Here is a 20010-nt window from a genome sequence, read left to right as displayed (position 1 = left end):
GTTTATAATTATTCTTAATTATTTTAAATAAGGTGATTCCAAATCTTTATGGTCCACGGTGACTACCCAAATGGATAGAAGCAGAAGCAGCAGCATCAGTATCAGGAACACAGCTCAGATTTTCATATATTTCTCAGGTACAATCAACAATTATACATTACACATTAGGCTCAGAATCATCTCATGGTGAGAGGTCAGACCCAAGCCTCTTGCATGCCATATTCTGAGGGACCAAAGTTAATAGGAAGGATCTCCCAAAACCACCATCCACCCATTAACCTCTCCCTCCCTGAAAGCCCATGAGAGGATAACATTAACTCTTTGCCCCTTTACAGGGCTCCTTAGAGGGGAGGAATATCTTCTCCCGTAGTGCCTAAATAAGGACTCTATGAAGTGCATCTAGAGACTCAGAATCACAGTTTCGTCAGCTGGGGGAATCTTCCCACACTCCTTATAATCATGAAAATCACTCTAGTTATCAATTCTCTGAAGAACATAAAGTAGTGTCCTTAGTCTAAAGTCTTACCCAAATTCAGAGTTTCTCTCCAGAAATAATTGTTTGATGTTGAGTAAGTTGTGTCTTCAGGTTGAAGGTCTTCCCACACTCACTGCATTCATAAGGTGTCTCTCCAGTATGAATGCACTGATGTTGAGTAAAAGATACATTCAGATGAAAGGCCTTCCCTTTTACATTACATTCAGAAGCCATGAATTATTTCAAGTTGAGAAAGATCTGATTTGTGATAGAAGGCCTCCCACACTACTCACATTCATATAGAATTTCTTCAGTGTGAATTCTCTGATACCCAGTAAGATGTGGCTTCTTCTTGAAGGCCTTCCCATATTCACTACATACATAAGGTTTTTCTCCAACATGAATTTTTGGTGTCTACTGAGATCTGAATTGCAATGGAATACCTTCCCACACTCCTTACCAATCTCCCCAGGATAAATTCTCCGATGGATATAAAGTAGTGTCCTCCATCTAAAGGCCAACCTACATGCATTGCACTCTTAAGATTTCTTTCCTGAATGAATTCTTTGATGTTTAGTAAGTTGGATTCTTACTCTGAAGGTCTTCCCACATTCATTACATCCATAAGGTTTCTCTTCAGTATGATTTTTTTGATGTCAAATAAAATCTGAGTTGTAGGGGAAAGCCTTCCCAAAGTTCTTACATTTATTAAGGATATTTTAAGTATGAATTCCCTGGTGTACAGTACGATATTTCTTCCTCTTGTAGGCCTTTCCAAATTTATTACATTCATAACATTTCTCTCCAGTACATTCATAAGGTTTCTCTCCAGTATGAATTCTTTGATGCACAGTTAACTCTAGCTTTCTGAAGAAAGCCTTTCTACACTGAATACATTCATATGGTTTCTCTCCAGTATGAACGTTTTGATGTCTAATAAGTTCTGACTTGAAAACAAAAGCCTTGCCACACTCCTTACATTCATAAAGACTGTTTCCAGTATGAATTCTGTGATGCACTCTTAGTTTTGCATTGCTCCTGAAGACCTTCCCACATTCACTTACACAAGGATTCTCTCCAGTATGAATTCTTCTCCCTGAAGTCCTTTCCACATTCACTACATTCATAACGTTTCTCTCCAGTATGATTTCTCTAATGTGCAGTAAGACATGACTTCCTATTGAAATCACTGCATTCATAAGCTTTCTCTCCAGTATGAATTCTGTGACGCATTGTAAGTTGTTTATTACTCATGAAGGCCTTCCCACATTCACTGCATTTATAAGGTTTCTCTCCAGTGTGATTTCTCTGATGCAGAATAAGTTGTTCCTTAAACCTGAAGGCCCTCTTGCATTCACTACATTCATAAGGTTTCTCTCCAGTATGAATTCTGTGATGCACAGAAAGATATGACTTACAGTTGAAGGACTTTCCACATTCACTACATTCATAAGGTTTCTCTCCAGTATGAATTCTCTGATGCCGAGGTAGGCACTTTTTATTCCTGAAGGCCTTTCCACACTGGCTACATGCATAAGGTTTCTCTCCAGTATGAATTCTCTGATGCACTCTTAGTGCTCCCGAATACCTGAAGGCCTTCCCACATTTACTACGTTGTTAAGGTTTCTCTCCAGTATGAGTTCTCTGATGCTCTGTCAGTTCTATCTTCCTCCTGAAGACCTTTCCACATTCACTACATTTATAAGGTTTCTCTCTAGTATGAATTCTCTGATGCACTGTAAATTGTTTCTTAATCCTGAAGGCCTTCCCGCATTCACTACATTTATAAGGTTTCTCTCCAGTATGAATTCTGTGATGTACTTTAAGTTCTGCCTTATACCTGAAGGCTTTTCCACATTCACTACATTCATAAGGTTTCTTTATAGCGTAAATTTTTTGATGTACAATAAGATCTGAGTTGTACAGGAAACCCTTCCCACACTCCTTATATTTATAACACATATCTCCACTATGAAGTCTCTGATGACTTCTCAGACTTGACTTCCCCTGAAGGTCTTTCCACATTTACTACATTCATAAGGTTTCTCTCCAGTATGAATTCTCTGATGCACTGTAAGTTGTGTCTTACTTCTGAGGGCCTTCCCACATTCACTACATTCATAAGGTTTCTCTCCAGTGTGAATTCTGTGATGTACTTTAAGTTCTGCCTTATATCTGAAGGCTCTACCACATTCACTACATTCAAAAGGTTTCTCTCCAGTGTGAATTCTGTGATGTACTTTAACTTCTGCCTTATAACTGAAGGCTCTTCCACATTCAGTACATTTATAAGGTTTCTCTCCAGTGTGAATTCTCTGATGCACTACAAGTTTTGTCTTACACTGGAAGGCCTTTCCACATTCAGTACCTTGATAAGGTTTCTCTCCAGTATGAATTCTGTGATGCTGAGCACGGTACTTCTTGTCCCTGAAGGCCTTTCCACATTCACTACATTGATAACATTTCTCTCCAGTATGAATTCTGTGATGCACAGTAAGTTGTGTCTTACTCCTGAAGGACCTTCCACATTGGCTACATTTATAAGGCTTCTCTCCAGTATGAATTCTGTGATGTCAAGCAAGGTACCTCTTGTCCCTGAAATCCTTTCCACATTCAGTACATTCATAACATTTCTCTCCAGTATGAATGCTGTGATGCATAGTAAGATGTGACTTACACCTGAAGGCCTTTCCACATTCACTACATTCATAAGGTTTCTCTCCAATATGAATTTTCTGATGCACAGTAAGATATGACTTCCTATTGAAAATCTTCCCACATTCACTGCATTCATAAGGTTTCTCTTCAGTATGGATTTTCTGATGAGCAGTAAGCTCTGCCTTACTCTTGAATGCCTTCCCACATTCACTACATTTATAAGGTTTCTCTCCAGTATGACTTCTCTGATGTGCAGTAAGTTGTTCCTTAAACCTTAAGGCAATCTTGCATTCACTACATTCACATGGTTTCTCTCCGGTATGAATTCTGTGATGTGCAGTAAGATATGACTTACACCTAAAGGACTTTCCACATTCACTACATTCATAAGGTTTCTCTCCAGTATGAATTTTCTGATGCACGCTAAGATGCGACTTCCTACTGAAAATCTTCTGACATTCACTACATTCATAAGGTTTCTCTCCAGTACAAATTCTCTGATGCACAGCTAGATGCTCCTTGCTCCTGAGGGCCGTCCTGTATTCATTAAATTGAAGAGGCTTATCTCCAGTAAATTCTCTGCTCTCTGAAAGGAAGAATAAATAGCTGATTAACCCTTCCTTTTTTTACCCTTTCCCAAGCTTCTTAAGTTGCTCAGGGTTTTAGAGCTATTCTCTTGTCTTCTCAATAGAGAAGGCTAGTCTCACTAGTCTTTCACTAAAAATCAACTTATCTACCCACAGGCTCCAGCTTCTGGGATAAGAACTCACTATTTCACAAAAACTGCTGGGAAAATTGGAAAACAGTATGGCAGAAACTAGGCATAGACCAAAATCTCACGCCATCTATCAAAATAAAGTCAAAATGGGTACATGACTTAGATATAAAGGCTGATACTACAAGCAAACTGGGAGAGCAACAAATAGTTTACCTATCAGATTTATGGGGGAGGGAAGAATTTATGACCAAGTAAGAGATATAGAGGATATTATGAAATTCAAAATGGATAATTCTGATTACGTTAAATTACAAAGCTTTTGCACAAAGCCAATATAACCAAATTTTTACAGCCAGTGTTTGTGATAAAGGCCTCATTTCTAAACTAGCTAGAGAATTAAGTCAAATTTACAAGAATACAACTCATTCCCTAATTGATAAATGGTCAAAGGATATGAACAGGCAGTTCTCAGATGAAGAAATTAAAGCCATCTATAGAATCATATGAAAAAATGCTCTATAGATCTGATAGGTAAACTATTCCTTCTTATCAGATCTATGGAGAACATAAGAATTCATTATCAAACAGGAGATAGAGAACATTACAAAAAGCAAAATAGATAATTTTGATTACATTAAATTGAAAAGTTTTTCCACAAACAAAGCCAATGCAACTAAGATTAGAAGGAGAAAAAAAAAAGAAAAAATGCTCTAAATCACCACTGATTAGAGAAATGCAAATTAAAACAACTCTAAGGTACCACATCACACCTATCAGATTGGCCAACATGACAAAACAGGAAAATGATAAATGTTAGAGAACTTCTGGTAAAATTGGAACACTAATGCATTGTTGATGCAGTTGTGAAAAGATCTAACCATTTTGGAGAGCAATTTGGAACTATGCCTAAAGGGCTATAAGAATCTGCATAACCTATGACCCAGCAATAGTAGTTCTAGGGCTGCATCCCAAAGAGATCATACAAATGAGAAAAGGACCCATATCTACAAAAATATTTATAGCATCTTTTTGTGATGGCAATGAACTGGAAATAAAAAGAATTCCTATTGATTGGGGAATGGCTGAACAAGTTGTAGTACATGAATGCAATAGAATACTACTGTGCTATAAGAAATGACAAGCAGGCAGACTTCAGAAAACCCTGGAAAGACTTGTATGAACTGATGCTGAGTGAAGTGAGCAGAACCAGAAGAATGTTGCACATAGTAACAGCCATGCTGTGCGATGACTAACGTTGACAGACTTAGCCTTCTCAGCAATGCAAGGATCTAAAACATTTCTAAAGATCTTATGATGGAAAATGCTATCCACATCTAAAGAAAGAACTATAGAGTTTGAATGCAGATCAAAGCATACTATTTGCTATTTTTTTCCTCCTGTTTTGTTTTGTTTTCTCTTCCTAGTGGATCCTCCTATTGGTTCTAATTCTTCCTTACAACATCACTGATGTGAAAATGTTTAATAGGAATGTGTGTGTATATATATATAGCCTATATCAGATTACACACTGTCTTGAGAAGGGAGAGAAAACTTAAAAGCTTATGGAAGTGATTGTTGACAAATCAAAATGACAAAATGACACATAACATGATAGAATGAGACTAGGATTAAATATTTTAAAAAGTAATAGCAGCAAAGCAACATATCAAAAAACAAAACAAAAGAAAATATAAGAGAACTAAGAAGCAAAAAGAGCACATAACATAATGATGTTAAAAGGGAGAATGAATTAATGCAAGTGAGGCAAGAGAACACCTGCTTAAAAGAAAAAATTCTTCAATGAACACAAGAGAAATACCTGCCCTGTACTAAGGCAACCACTTTCTTTCAGAGTGGAGGTACATTTCAGTAAACAGATACATAAAAAAAGTAACTTCTTGAGATAAAAAAGGAAGTTTGAAAGTCTCAGCTCCTCTCAATAGGCCTCAGAAGCTTTGATAGGCCAGTGTTCAACATTTTACAAGAGCTTTGACCTAAAATGACCAACAGATCACTATTTTGCAATGACCATTTTGCTTGGTTTTTATGAAGTCACCTGGACAGCTGCTTCCTGGAATATCTGCTTCTGCCATCCAAGATGCTTCCTTTCTTTCCAAGTGGTAGATCACATCTGGTTTGGAAATGGCAAATCCTGTTGTTTAAAATGAAAAAGTACTAGGGAGTCATCTCAGAGTTCCATCATGGAACAGACAGATGAAACATTACCTCCAAATCTTAGTAGAAAGGTGGGGAAATAAGGGCGCTAAATGTATCTTATACTACCAAGGGCAGTATTTTACCTCATTTTTTTCAGATTTTTGTCTTTCAAACACATGGGGCTCAGAGGCAGCTAGGTGGCACAGTGGATAGAGCACGAGCCTTGGAATCAGGAGGACCTGAGTTCAAATTTCACCTCAGATACTTGACACTTACTAGCTGTGTGATCCTGGGCATGTCACTGAATCCCCCCGACTAGCCAAAACACACAAAAACATAAAAACATGTGGGGCTCAATGGGCTGGGTGGAGGGTGAAGTACGGGGTTTTTTTTAGGTGTCCAGAGGAGGGGAAATTACATTTTCTTTTAAACTACCCATAAAACTTAATAAAAGAATTTAAACTTAATTTAAGCCCTCTTTAGTAAAAAAAATAGGCATGCTAGGAAGATCTCAAGGATAGGTGAAAGGACCACCAAAGTATATTCTATGTTATGGCACAATGGATTACTGCATAGGACTTAGGAAAAATAGTTCATTTGATTTACTCCCTGCTTAGACTGTGGGGAACAATTTATATGATAAAGAAAATATTGATTTGAAGCAACAGAGAGGGGAGGATACATTCTCAAGGATATCGACAATTCAGGAACTAAATTTCCAGGCATAGTAAGCAAAGATCTTCTTAACTGGAAGCAGGTAACACAACTAATCTGTCTCTTGGCTACAAAAGCATTAGGAATATTTTCCTCTTGTATGCCAAAGAACAGCTGTTAAAATCTCGAAAGCTGTCATAGTATATATCAAGACTTCAAAAAGGTAGCTGTTCTTACCCAAAGAGACCAAGTTCCTATAGTTCTCCAGCATCACATCCCTGTACAACTTTTTCTGAGATGGGTTCAATTGTATCCACTCCTCCTGGGTGAATTCCACAGTCACATCCTCGAAAGTCACTGATTCCTGAAATAATAAAAACATTTGTGCTTACCCATATATAGCTCTGCTATAAAGTTCAAATGTAAACTGCTTGCCAGCAGGGTGACAGAATGCAGGGCATTAGGACAGCAAGTGGTAAAGGGAATTGAGGTAATTGAGTCAACCACACTGACTCCATTTTGTGGACTGAATGGTGGACATAGCTCAGTTCTTTTTCTGTTCAATTACAGGTCTATTCCAACTTCTATCTTGTGAGACAAATTTATTCAATTGTGGGAACTGGGAGAAAACCTTATTATATTGTTTGAACTTAGCCCCCGTATGGCTGAGAAACCAGAACACAGACACCTGATGTTTAGAGACCCTCAATACCGAAGAACTGAGGTTATGCTGACCAGAAACCCAGTCAGATCCAAAAAGACTGAGATAAGGAGTTCTCATGCTTCTACATCTCAAGCAGCCCATATGTCTTCTCTGAAAACCAGACCCATACTGAGCAATTCGTTACTATGTAGGTGTTCCCTTGATTGTATATAGACACTTGGGGGTACTGGGACACCTTTTTCTAAACTCAGGGTATTGAACCTGTTGCCCTTCCACCTCCTAACAAGGAAATTGTCTGATCTTTCCTCAGATAACCTAATACTGTATCATTTGCTTTTAATTAATTCGCCTGGAGTGTTTTGAATGTATAAAAGTATATCTCCCCCCATATTTTGGGTCCACCCCTCAGCTGAGGAAGAAGCCTGGTCCCAGTCGGTTGTGGAATTGTCATGCCTTGCTTAATAAATTGACATGCCCAAAAGTTTAAACCTTTTTTTGCTCAGTCACTTCATCTTTCACTTTCCACAAGGAATTATTTTTCATTTATTTATTGGTATCTCAATACAGTATCCAAGTATACAGCAGCCACTTAAGAATTCCTCAACCAGATAAAAGTGATAAATATAAGTATGTATAGAATGATTTTACATACACACACATTTCTACCTAATAATAGCCATTTATAGGGTTAGGGAAGAGAAGGGAAAGAAAAGAAATTTACATAACTTTTTTATATATTTAAAAGGATTAGCAAGTTGTATAGGATATACTTCTAGTTTCATGTGCAATCATCTTTTTTTAATCATACTATGTTTCCAGAATGCTTGTTTTATTCCATAAAATAAAAATTAAATGAATATAAAATGTTAGAAAATAATTCCTCTTTCATTGGTTTGTAAGCTCCTTAAAAGCAGAGTCATTATTGCCACCCTTTGTACCTTCAGCACTTTGCACAATTCTTGCAATTTGTAGGTGTTTAATTAAGGCTTGTTGTTGTAAATGATTCCAATGACAAAAATTTTCAAAGTGTTGTCTTTTTTCCTACTTGTGCCCTCTGAGCTGAAGCAGTAATTTGGCAAATTCCTTTTCTACTTGCTGAAATAAGCAATGAAAATGGAATAGGTGAAGATAGCTATCACATGGTCCCAAGGCTTCTTTTCTGATCTAAACATGCCCATTTCCTGTGACCAATCAGCCGGATCTCTTCACAGCTAAGGCAATTACCTTCCTCTTTTCATCTAACCGTTGCATATCTTCAAATAGACAGCTCTGAAATGAACATGATTGTGTTCAATGCTCCTAGAACCATAAGAGTAAAAGCAAATATGTGGGACTACAATCTCCTGTCCATGAACAATTTTTTACTTCTGAAAAGGACGTTAAAGAACCATAATCTTCCAGTTCATATATTTAGGCCTGGAAGAGACTTTTACAGCCTAATCTGCTCATTTTAAAAATTAGAAAAATGAGGCCCGGAGACAGAAAGTGACTTGCTTAAGGTCGAAAGGAGAGTAAATAGCAGATGTGCACTTTGAGCCCAGTTCCTTCTGGCTTCAACCAGGGCTATTCTCACTGTACCATGTTGCCATTCCCTTTCTGTATAAAGAGATTCTGCACAAAAACATTCACAAGAGCACTTTTTGGGACAGCAAAGAACTAGAAACAAACTGAATTCTTGCCAGTAAAGGACAACTAGGAAAAGAACAGCACATGAATCACACTATCATTTACATAGGTGAAAAGGACAAACATGAGGAATTCTGAGAAGCATTGGAAGATATGTATTAACTGACATAGTGTAAAATAAGCAGACCCAACAGAAGATAACACAGAAAATTACAAAAATACAGTTTTTTTAAAAAACAACGAAAAAGACATTGATCCACGAGTAAACTGAAAAAAAAGTTCAACATATTACTTATCAGACTTATGGACAGGTGAACAATTTTAATAAATAGACAGCAAAGTCAGGTATAAAATGGATAATGCCAATTACATTAAATTAAAAAGGTTTTGTATACATAAAACAAACAAAGCCAAGATTAGAAGGAAAGCAGAAAACTGGAGGGAAATTTTTATAGACAGTTTATTACATAAAGGTCTCATATCTAAAATACATATAGAACTTTGTCAAATCTAGAAGAGTATGAATCATTCCCCCAATTGATAAATGGTCAAAGGCTATGAATGGGCCGTTTTCTAATGAAGAAGTCAAAAAAATTTATAGTCATATAAAAAATGCTCTAAATCACTACTGATTAGAGAAATATCAATTAAAATAACCTTGAAATATCATTTTACACTTACCAGATTGGCTAAAACAATAGAAGGGGAAAGTAACACATGCTGGAGGGGATGTGGAAAAACTGGGACAATAATTCATTGTGGGTGGAATTGTAAAATGATCCAATCGTTTGAGATCAATCTAGAATTAGGCCCAAAGAGTTATTAAACTACCTATACCCTTTGAACCAGCAATACTACTACATGATCTATCTCCAAAGATGATTAAGGAAAAAGGAAAAAAAACCCTATATGTTCTGAAATGTTTACAGCAGCTCTCTTTCTGGTGGAAAAGAACAGGAAATTGCAGGGATGCCCATCAATAGGGGAATGACTGAAGAAATTGTGGCATATGATTGTAATGGAAGACTCCTGTGCTACAAGAAATGATGAACTATATGACCTTAGAAAAACATGGAAAGAGTTGCATGATAAATGAAGACCAAAAAAAGAGCAGAAGCAAGAGAATACTGTACACAGTAATAGCAATATAGTTTTAAGAATGACTTTGAGTGAATTAGTGATTTTATGTATTACAAATAACCAAATTAAGTATAAAGGACATATGAAAAAAGATGCTATCTGCATCCAGAGAAAGAACTGATAAACTGAAGTATGTGTAGAATGATTTTACTGAAAACTGAAGGCAAAGATGATAAGAGAAAGGGAGGGGGATATAAAAGGGAGGGTAGATTAGGGGAAGGGGTATGCCATCTTGGGGTGGGGGGAGGGAGAAGATGGAGAGAAAATTTGGAACTCAAGATCTTGTGGAAGTAAATGTTGAAAACGAAAAATGAGTAAATTAATTTTTTTAAAAAAGATTTTACATATATACATATATATTACACACATACACACATCTATTTTTATCTAATGATAGCTAACTCTAAGGTTGAAGGGGGATGGGAAAAAAATTTACATGATAATTTTAATAATACATTTGAAAGTAACAGCAAGTTGTACACAGCAGATTTGCAGTTTCATAGACAACCATCTTTTTTGTTATACTGTGTGATTGAAATGTCTTAGTTTTATTCTATAAATTTAAAAAATTACCACTTCTGATAGCAGAGAAGATGGAGACCACTGGAGGAGAATGTTTTATGAACTGTAAGGTAAAGTCACTATCACTGGTACTTTTGTGTGACTACTTCTTTGGTATAAAGGAGATCAAATTTGGAGGGTGAAGGAAAGAAGTCTTTTTCCAGAAATGACTGTGGTGAAATAGCACAAAGCCTTACACAAAAAAATAATAGAATCTTTTCTAACTGGTCTCTAACCATACATTCCTTCCACTAATGATCCAGTCTCTGTTCCAATACCCTATGTACCCTTTAAACATTGTCAGGGAAGCCTGCTCTCTAGCCACAAGTTCCTCAAACATAGCTGTTTGCCAGCATAACTGTAGGCTGACATCATGTCTCTTCTGGATTATCCATATGCTAAAAGAGCCAGGTAGCTCAGGGGCTGTGGCCTTGACTGGAGAATTAACTATAATTGTTTCAATTGCTATGTACATTTAGTCTCCCTTGATAAGCTTTGTTACACAGATGGGCTTTAAAAAAGGACCATTCTTTCGCCAACGGTCGTTTGTCACAAGAAACATTTGGAAAATTCTTCACAAAGGTAAAGAAGAACACTTCATACTCTAGGCTGGTGACATCAGATCCTGGTGAGCCTTTTCATCCAAGAACAAGGATCCAAAAAGACTTTCAGAAGTTAGAAGAATGGGCTGAATCTAATAAGATGGGACCTAGGAAGGATCAATGTAAGCTACATTTCTGGCCTGAGGAATTAATGGAAGTTTAACTTGAGGACACTGGAGAACAAGTTATTCTCCTCTTCATAAGTGGGTTGCTATTAAAAGCACCTGAATGGCTTTGGGGATCCAATGTGCATGAAGTCATTGTGACAGTTTTCATTACGGGTCTCTAGATGAAGTCTAAGACAATCTACGAAATAATAATGATTATTTGAATTAACAAAAGGATTCATCTATTAAATGAACGTATAAAAGAAGGCTTTCCTTTATGAAAGGATATACTACAAGGCTCCAATAAACTTCTCTGATGTATTTAAAATATGATCTGATTAACACAACTTTTCACGGACATGACAACTGCATTAAATAAGATAAAACAAAATAACTACTCTTTAGTTTTCTCCCTTTAGGAAAGCTCCTACCAAGGGGGAGGGCCCTGAAGTCAGAAATTATCTTGCAATTGGAAGGTGTCAGATTTTTTTTTTTACATTTAGCTCCAAAACTTTAGGAAAATTATTAAGAATTAGAAATTAGCAGAAAATCTACATGAAGTCACTTATTCAGTGTAATTTGTGGTTAAACAATAGTTTCTTTTTTAGAAAAACAAAGCTATCTCTTTCTGTATCAATACTGACAGCTGGAAAAATCAGGCTTTGCACTAGCTACACACAGAGGATTGTGAAATTTAGCTTCATCAACAGGAGGGTTGGTGGTGGTTGTGGAGATTAGGGGAAGGAGCACATGCATAGCAACAAAAAGAAGTAGGTAAAAAGCATGATATTTTTGGGTTACAAAATTCATTTGGGGAAAGCTTAAATATAATCCATGTTTATAAAATGTTATCTCTGAGCAGGTTAAAGTATCTTTTTTATTCATGCTGGGTATCAGAAGGACCCTGAATTATTTAAAACTATTCAAAGAATGGTATCTTGGCATGGTAGCTCACATGGGTCCAAAGACCACTGCATGGGGCATTCACACTTGCACTGGACACCAGCAGCTATCTTAAGGAAAAGGCCATCGTACTTAGAGGGGCAGGAAAGGAAGAGGCCACAAAATTATCTTAGCACAGAAAATCTTAACTTGCTTGAGAAGATCAGTTCCCAAAGGGCAGTAAAATAGCCAAGGAACTTGGTACACTCATAGAATATCTGCTCCTTTATGATACTTTAAACTACAGCAACCAAAAGAAATAAAAAAATAAAAAGGAATAAACAAGAGCAACCCTGGGAAAACTTCCTAGATGATTTGCATACCTTCTGGAGAATGGTCTTAACTATTCCTATCTAAAGGGGATTCTAAACCACTGAAATCTCTCATAATGAAGTTAAAGCCCACTGAATTATATCATAGGATAACACATTCAGAACTATCCGGGATCTCAGAAGTCATCTATTACAACCTCCTAATTTTGCAGATGAAGAACTGAGGTCAGAGAGGGTGAACAATTTCCTCAATTTCACATAAAGAGCAAGTATCAGAGCCAGGAATCAGACTCAGGTCCTTTGAATACAAAAACGTCAGTTTCTACCATTCTACATTGCTTCTTTTCAGAGGAGATAATTGGACAGAATAGGATTTGCTTAATATGAAAGCTTGAATGACTGTATGCAAATAAGCATGTGTTTATAGATAATTCACGTGTATGAGGACACCTAGATTGCTCAGTGCATACAGTGGTGGGCCTGGAGTCAGAAGACTCATCTTCCTAAGTTCAAACCTGGTCTCAGACACTCATAAACTGCGTGACTGTAGGCAAGTCATTTCACCCTGTTTGCCTCAGTTTCTTCCTCTGTAAAATGAGCTAGAAAAGGAAATGGCAAACCACTACAGTATCTCCGCCAAGAAAACCCCAAATGGGGTCAAGAAGAGTTACACATAATTGAAAATGACTGAACAAGAAACTTATGTGTACACATGTAGCATTCTAAATAGGTATATACACAGACAAGTATGTCAAGGTTCACGTATTCTATGTTTGTTTCCAGATCTTTATCTAGCAAGTGCAAAAACCTATCAATGGTTTAGAGTACAAGTTTATTTTCAAAACACAGGAAGACTGTAACAAGCAAAAAAAAATCATGAGGCTGGGAAGTGGGAAAAGGAAGGTTACAGAGCTTAGGATATGTCCCATGAACCCAGCTGGAGAGGCATAAAAACATGTGTGAAATGGATCAGATCTGATCCATGATGATGCAGCTAACTCTCAAATGCAAGCCTTCTCACATACAAGCTAGTCTTTTCTTTGTACTTTGCTGCCTCTTCACTCTCTAGTTTAATTCATTTCAACAGAGCATTTACTGAAACAGGAAATGTGAATCAAGAGCTTGAGCCTTAAACTCTTGTTTTACATTACACAAAAAGGCATGATGGGGTACCAGGTAGGAGGCATGCCCATACCCAAAGGGATTCTTCTCATCATTCCTCCTCCAGTCTAAAGAAGGAGGACCACCCTTAACAAAAATCTCTTTTCTAGCACTCCAGCTTACCCCTCCATATTGGCGGGGGAAAGATAGGCAAAATCCTTCTAATAACAACTCACGAGCAGGCAAAAGAAACCCCCACATTGGTCATGCCCAAAATAGCAGGAAACTGAGTATCCCAGAATGCATGCTTTTGAATTGCAGTGCTACAGAATACTTTTGAGAGTCCCTTGGAAAGCAGAGGTCAAATCTGTCAATACTTAAAGAAATTAATTCAGATTATTCACTGGAATGTCAAGTATAAAAGTCAATCACATAAACGTCAGAAGTTGGGTAGCATATTTCATCAGGAATCCTCTTGAGAAAATAAACAGTTGGTCACTGTACAGATCAGAGTTTTTAAATCTTTCAAAGTGGTTTGTCTTTACAATGTTGACATTGGATAAATTTTTCTCCTGCTCTGCTTACTCTATTCTGCAGTGATTCATACAAGTCTTCCTCAGGTTCCACGATAAATCTCCTTGGGGGATTTCTTACAGTACAACATTTTTCTATCATCTTTGTATACCACAATAATACCACAAATGATGGGAATCTTCTCAGTTTCCAATTCTTTGCCACCACAAAAAGAGCGGCTATCAATGCTTTTGTACATGTGGGTCATTTTCTCTTTCTCTGATCCCTCTGCACCTAATAGTACTACTGCTGGGCCAAAGAGAAGGTGAATACTTTAGTAATTTTCTCAGCATTACTCCAAAGTGCTTTCAAGAATGGCTGCTCCAAGCTGTAGAGCCATCAATAGCAGGGGCCATCTCAAGTCTTGCTCATCTGTATCTTACCACTGGACTCAAATGGCTTCAGAGGAGGAAGTCAGGGTAGTGACCTAGTACACCTTTCTCTCACTTAAATCCATTCATTTGTAACACAAAACATCATCTTCCTAATGACATGGCAATCTTCCCAATGAAGGACAAACAATAACATGTAAGAAAGTAGTCTGAGCTGCCTCACTGGGGACCCAACTGACTGGTTGCACTAGAGCACCTAAACTCCTTCCTCTCCTCTCCCTCTCCCCGTGTCCACATGGGCTATCATGCCCTTGCAAGTACTGGCTAGACTTCTTTCTTAAAGATAATGCCTTAAACCCAATTCACTCTGGCTCACCTGGGCCAACAATAGGTCCCAGCCTAAGTACCACTTACTGGTTATTCTTTGGGCTCTAGTACCTCAGAGTGAATATAAATAGAAATTGTTTCTGTTCTGGCCAGAAACCCAGAGGGTCTTCCCTTTTCAAAACGATTTTATTTACTCTTTGTTACATAAAAGGGCCCATTTTTCCTCACATCTCTTTTTTTTTTTTTTTGGCTTGGCAATGGGGATAAATGACTTGCCCAAGGTCACCCAGCGAGTAAGGGTTATGTGTCCGAGATCACATTTGAACTCAGGTCCTCCACAATCCAGGGCCAGTGCTCTATCCACTGAGCCACCTAGATGTCCCTCCCCTCACCACCTCTCATTTCTAAACCAGCCTTAATCACTGAATGGGGCTTTGCCTCAGTCAAAGTGAGAACTCCTGAAGACCTTACCTTCAACAGACATAGGTCTCCGACTGCATCCCATCTCCAGTCTTCCTCATCTGTATCTTGCCCTTGGATCCCTAGGGCTGATGAGAACCAGACCCTCAAAAGTTAAAGACCACGTCTTTGAAAGTCTTATGCTGAAAAATTAGCGAGTTGACCCAGACTAATATAGATTTAGATTGTGGACTTTATTATATTAGCGCAAGGCTGCCAGGGGTATTCACATCCAAATCAAGCAGCAGCCATCAGCTAGGGTTTATATAGGGAGTATACAGGACAGGGAGGGGGATGGATCTTTGAAGTCTGGCAAGGGGAAGAGGGTTTTTTTGGGTGGTCAAGGACACCCCTCTCCCTCTGTCTACACATGATAATGCTCTGCAACAAAGGAAAAGCTTTCTCACAATGGAGGCTTCCAGAGATATGATCTGAGGGCTGTGGCCTGAGCAGCCAGATAAGAGTCTTTCTAAGGAATTTGGAGTTTTCCATAGATATGATCTGAGGGCTGGAGCCTGAGCTATGCAAGAGTACATTTCACTATTGTTTACATTTCACTATTGTTTAGGTTTAGGAGGAAAGAGGTCTGGGGTAAGAGTAAGCAGCAACTTCTGCTTTCCATGGCCTAAAGGGCTCTACTACCTAAATGGTAAAATGATGTTCTGCATTACAAAAGCAACCCAGTCCCTGAATTTTCCCATCTATTTCAGCAGCCCAGATCACTGGCCAAATCAGCCACCCTAGATTACTTAAAGAGCTTACTAGACACTCCTTTCACCTGGCCCAGCCCAGACTCTTTGCCACACACCTTAATCCCACCGAGATCTTTTCATTGTCCTTTTCATACTTGTAAGAATCAGTCTCTGGTCATTCAATGAAATAGGAGACTTTCAAGCACTCTGGAGGAAAAGGCCAGAGCTGAACATAAAATCTGATTTTCAAATACAAGACTCAAGTGAAACATGGAAGAGGTAAATAGGAAAGAGAAATCAGAAGAGACTTATTAAGGTTGAACTGTTTACATTGCTGCAGGGAAAGATGATATTTACAACTCATGAATCCTTTGTCAGTATTAGGGTAGTGGGAGGGAAAAAAAATTATATGTATGTATAGACAGAGAGAAAGAGGGCACAGGGTTTGTTGAAGATGAAGGAGTGATATCTGGAAAATAAAATTAAGGGGTGAGAGAGGATTATACTGGGAGAAGGAGAAAGGGAAAAGTAGAATAGGGTAAATTATCTCACATGAAGCAGACAAGAAAAGGCTTTTACAGTGGAGGGGAAATGAGGGAAGGTGAGAGAGAATGAGTGAATCTTATTGAGTGAGATAGATGAAGTTTCCTCAGTACTAAAACTTATAAATTCCCTTTCTACCCCCAAAGCAGTAAAACTTGATGAATTTGCAAACATTCGCTATGCATTACCCAAGAGCTGACCTGTGTCCCAATTCCCCTAGCAAGATAAACATTGGGAAAGATTGCTAGCTCAACCACCAGGGGCTTCCTACTTATCTGTCCCTAGGAAGAGCTTTTAAATAGTTATGAAAAGTCTTCCTGATCCTTTGTCTCTAGGTAACTATTTCCAAATAAGGATATTATTGTACTAAGGGTCTTATAAAGCAACGTTTGGATTGTGGACCCTGAAAACCAGCCAATGGGAAGAAGGGTTCAGGAATGGGGAGTGAGCATTGCATTAGGACTAGAAAACTTACTTCCTCACTAACAAACTTTGCACTCCCTGGCTGCCACTACTTGAGCAAGGAGGGCTGTACTGGGAACTTTTAATTCTAGTGGCCATTGTCCCACACATTATTCCCATAGGATTTGGCTTAAGGAGGGAATAACACACACAATGGGGTATGGAAATCTATCTTACCCTACAGGAAAATATGGTTGGAAGGGGACAAGAGAGCAGGGGGTTGATAGAGGGGAGGGCAGATTGGGGGAAGGGATAATCAAAAGCAAACACTTGTGAGGAGGGACAGGGTCAAAAGAGAGAATAGAATAAAAAAGGGTAGAACAGGATGACTAGAAATATACTTCGGTTTTCACAACAGGAAAACTATGGAAGTGTTTTGCATGATTACAGGTCTATAACCTATATGGAGATGCTTGCCTTTTCAATGAGAGTGGCTGGGGAGGGATGAAGGGAGAGAATTTGTAACCCAAAGTTTTAAAAACAAATGTTAAAAAATTTTTTAAAACACCTTATTTGCAACACAAAACAAAACAAAAAATCATTCTAACCCAATAAAGTTGCAGGGCCCAAATAATCTTGCCTCACGATAAACGTTGTCTTATCACTGGAAGAAGGTTTGAGTATAGAAATTTATTCCATTTTGGGGTTGCCAGCAACTCAAACCGCAATCATAAATGTTTTGCATTACTTCATCTGCAAAATGGGTACCCTGCTGCTTCCCTTTTGGAGGGAAAAAAAGAATCTGAAACTCAAAATTTTAAAAATAAAAAGAGTATGTTTTTTTTATGGGGAGATGATAAATCAGTCTCTACGGTGTCATTTAGTTCTAAATATGATTCTCAGACGCCCACAATTCCTACTGTTACAGCACAGGACAAAGAAACCTATCCCACCGTCTCTGGCCTGAGATGTTATTTCAGGAAAGCTGCAGGTGGCACTCACCTTCCCCGGCCTGGCTGTCAGGGCAGGAACCATTCCTCTTTCTCCAGGCTGTCCTCCTGGGGCAGAGCAGAGGCCACAGAGGGGAGAGCTGGGGAGGAAAGGAGAAGGAGAGTGAAGGGTCACGCTGGGGGTCTGCCCTGCTCAGACCAGACGTTCCCACTTCTCCACTGCGGGGTGATCAGGGAGGGGGCCAGAAGGAAACGGTCATTTCTCTCGCGGGGGGGGGCTATCTTGGGGCCAGCATCTCTTTAGAGACAAACTAGAGGACACACAGGTGACCCTTTCAGCACGAGGAGGGCACGGGGCCCTGGCAGCATCAGGGAAGGCTTCGCGGAGGAGGCGCTACCCAGAAGGACGCTAGGAGGCGGAGATGAGACCACAGGAAGTCCGCACCGACGACCCCAGGCGCACGTTCCCTGAGACTCTGGACCCAGGACAAGGCCTGAGGCCTGGAAAAACAGGCCCTAACCACGGTTAGGGGTTGCGGACATGACTGAGGAAGGATTAGATCACGCCCCCAGGCGCCGCCTCCGGACGCTCAGCATCCAACCCCCGCCCCGCCCCGCCCCCCGCACGGGCCGCCCCCAGACCCCTGGGAGCCTCTCGGGGACTTCCTTCCTCCTCTGCCGGACGCTCCTCCCATTCTCCGGGTTCTCCCCAGCCAGACCCCAGTGCTCCACCCCGCCGCACCCCGCAGCCGCGGCGCCGCTCATGGCACCGCTCACCCCGTCACACTGCAGCCCACCACAGAGAAGGGCAAGCGGGAACCAGCGAGCGTGGAAGAGGCGGAGAGAAAAGGAAGCGGAAGTGTCGCACTTAGACGGAAGTCCCGCCCGCCCTTGAACTTGAAAAACACCCCTTTGGCGAGCATGGCCTTCTGGGAATCGTAGTCTCACAACTGACAATACAACTGACAACACAGTGAAGACCTCCATTTTTATTTTTATTTTTATTTTGTTTTCTCTTCAAGAATAGGAAAGTCTGTCCTTTGGAGAAGGGATTAGACGTTTCCTGTTGTTCCTAGAGGGCAAAAGCTAAGGCTCAGCATGCAAACGGTGCCCTGAGCTTGTATGGATGATGATTTGTGTGGGTTTAGATTAGATCCTGAAACTTTGCTAAAGTTGTTAGAAGTTTTAGTTTTTAAACTGAGACTCTCAAGGTTTCTCAAAGTATACCATCGTATCATCTGTTTATTCCTTCAGTTTCTTTTTCATCTCCTACTGCTAAACCAACCATTTTCCAGTACAATATGGTAATTGGAATGGGGTTAATGGACATCCTTGCTTTACCCTTGATCTTATTGGAAAGGCTTAGAGTTTGTCCTCATTATACATTATGCTTATTCTTCATTTTAGAAAAATTCAGGTTATCATTTTAAGAAAAGTTCCATTTATTTCTATACATTCTACTGTTTTTGACACTCATGGGTAGTGCATTGTGTCAATACCTTTTTCTACACCTATCGATAGCATCATCTTCTTATGCTCAATTATGGTCAATTATGCTTACTATGTTCCGTATGTGGAAGCCGCAATACATTTCCTGTAAAAAATACAGTCGGATGCTAGTGTGAATTTTGTGATATATTGCTGTAATCTTCTTCCCAGGCTTTTATTTAACTTTTTGCATCAATAGTCATTAGGAAAATTGGTTTCAAGTTTTCTTTTTCCTCTGTTTTTGTTCTTCCTGCTTTAGACATCAAACTTTTTTTATGTCATAAAAGAAATATGATAGGATGTCTCTACGTTTTTCAAACAGTTCATATGATACTGGAATTACATGATATTAAATCATCATTAAAAATATTGAGTACAATTTGCTTATCAATCCATCTGGTTCTGTGTTTCTTTTCTTAGCAAACTCATTTGTGGCTTGTCCAGTTTCCTTTTCTAATATAAGGCTACTTAGGCATTCTATGTGCTCTTCTGGTACTCTAGGAAATTTATTTTTGTAAATATGCATTTCACTTCTGTTTTCAGTTTTATTGGCATATAGTACAGTAA

The 20010-nt window shown here is 39.0% G+C and overlaps 1 protein-coding gene across 1 annotated transcript; it reads right to left on the bottom strand.

Moving 5' to 3' along the window:
* Positions 1–99: 99 nt before the first annotated feature.
* On the bottom strand, positions 100–18888 carry LOC110196311 (uncharacterized). The gene is given in 6 exon segments (XM_078149281.1): positions 100–2388; positions 2478–3719; positions 5908–6003; positions 6900–7026; positions 18008–18095; positions 18733–18888. Coding segments are annotated over 6 exon segments (2460 nt in total). The 5' UTR covers positions 18879–18888; the 3' UTR covers positions 100–1627.
* Positions 18889–20010: the final 1122 nt, after the last annotated feature.

The sequence above is a fragment of the Phascolarctos cinereus genome, unplaced genomic scaffold, assembly GCF_003287225.1.
Source record: "Phascolarctos cinereus isolate Bilbo 61053 unplaced genomic scaffold, phaCin_HiC Scaffold_2;HRSCAF=192, whole genome shotgun sequence".
NCBI classification, from domain to species: Eukaryota; Metazoa; Chordata; class Mammalia; order Diprotodontia; family Phascolarctidae; genus Phascolarctos; species Phascolarctos cinereus.
Note: the sequence above shows the minus strand (reverse complement) of the source record. Positions and strands in the feature narration are given on the sequence as shown.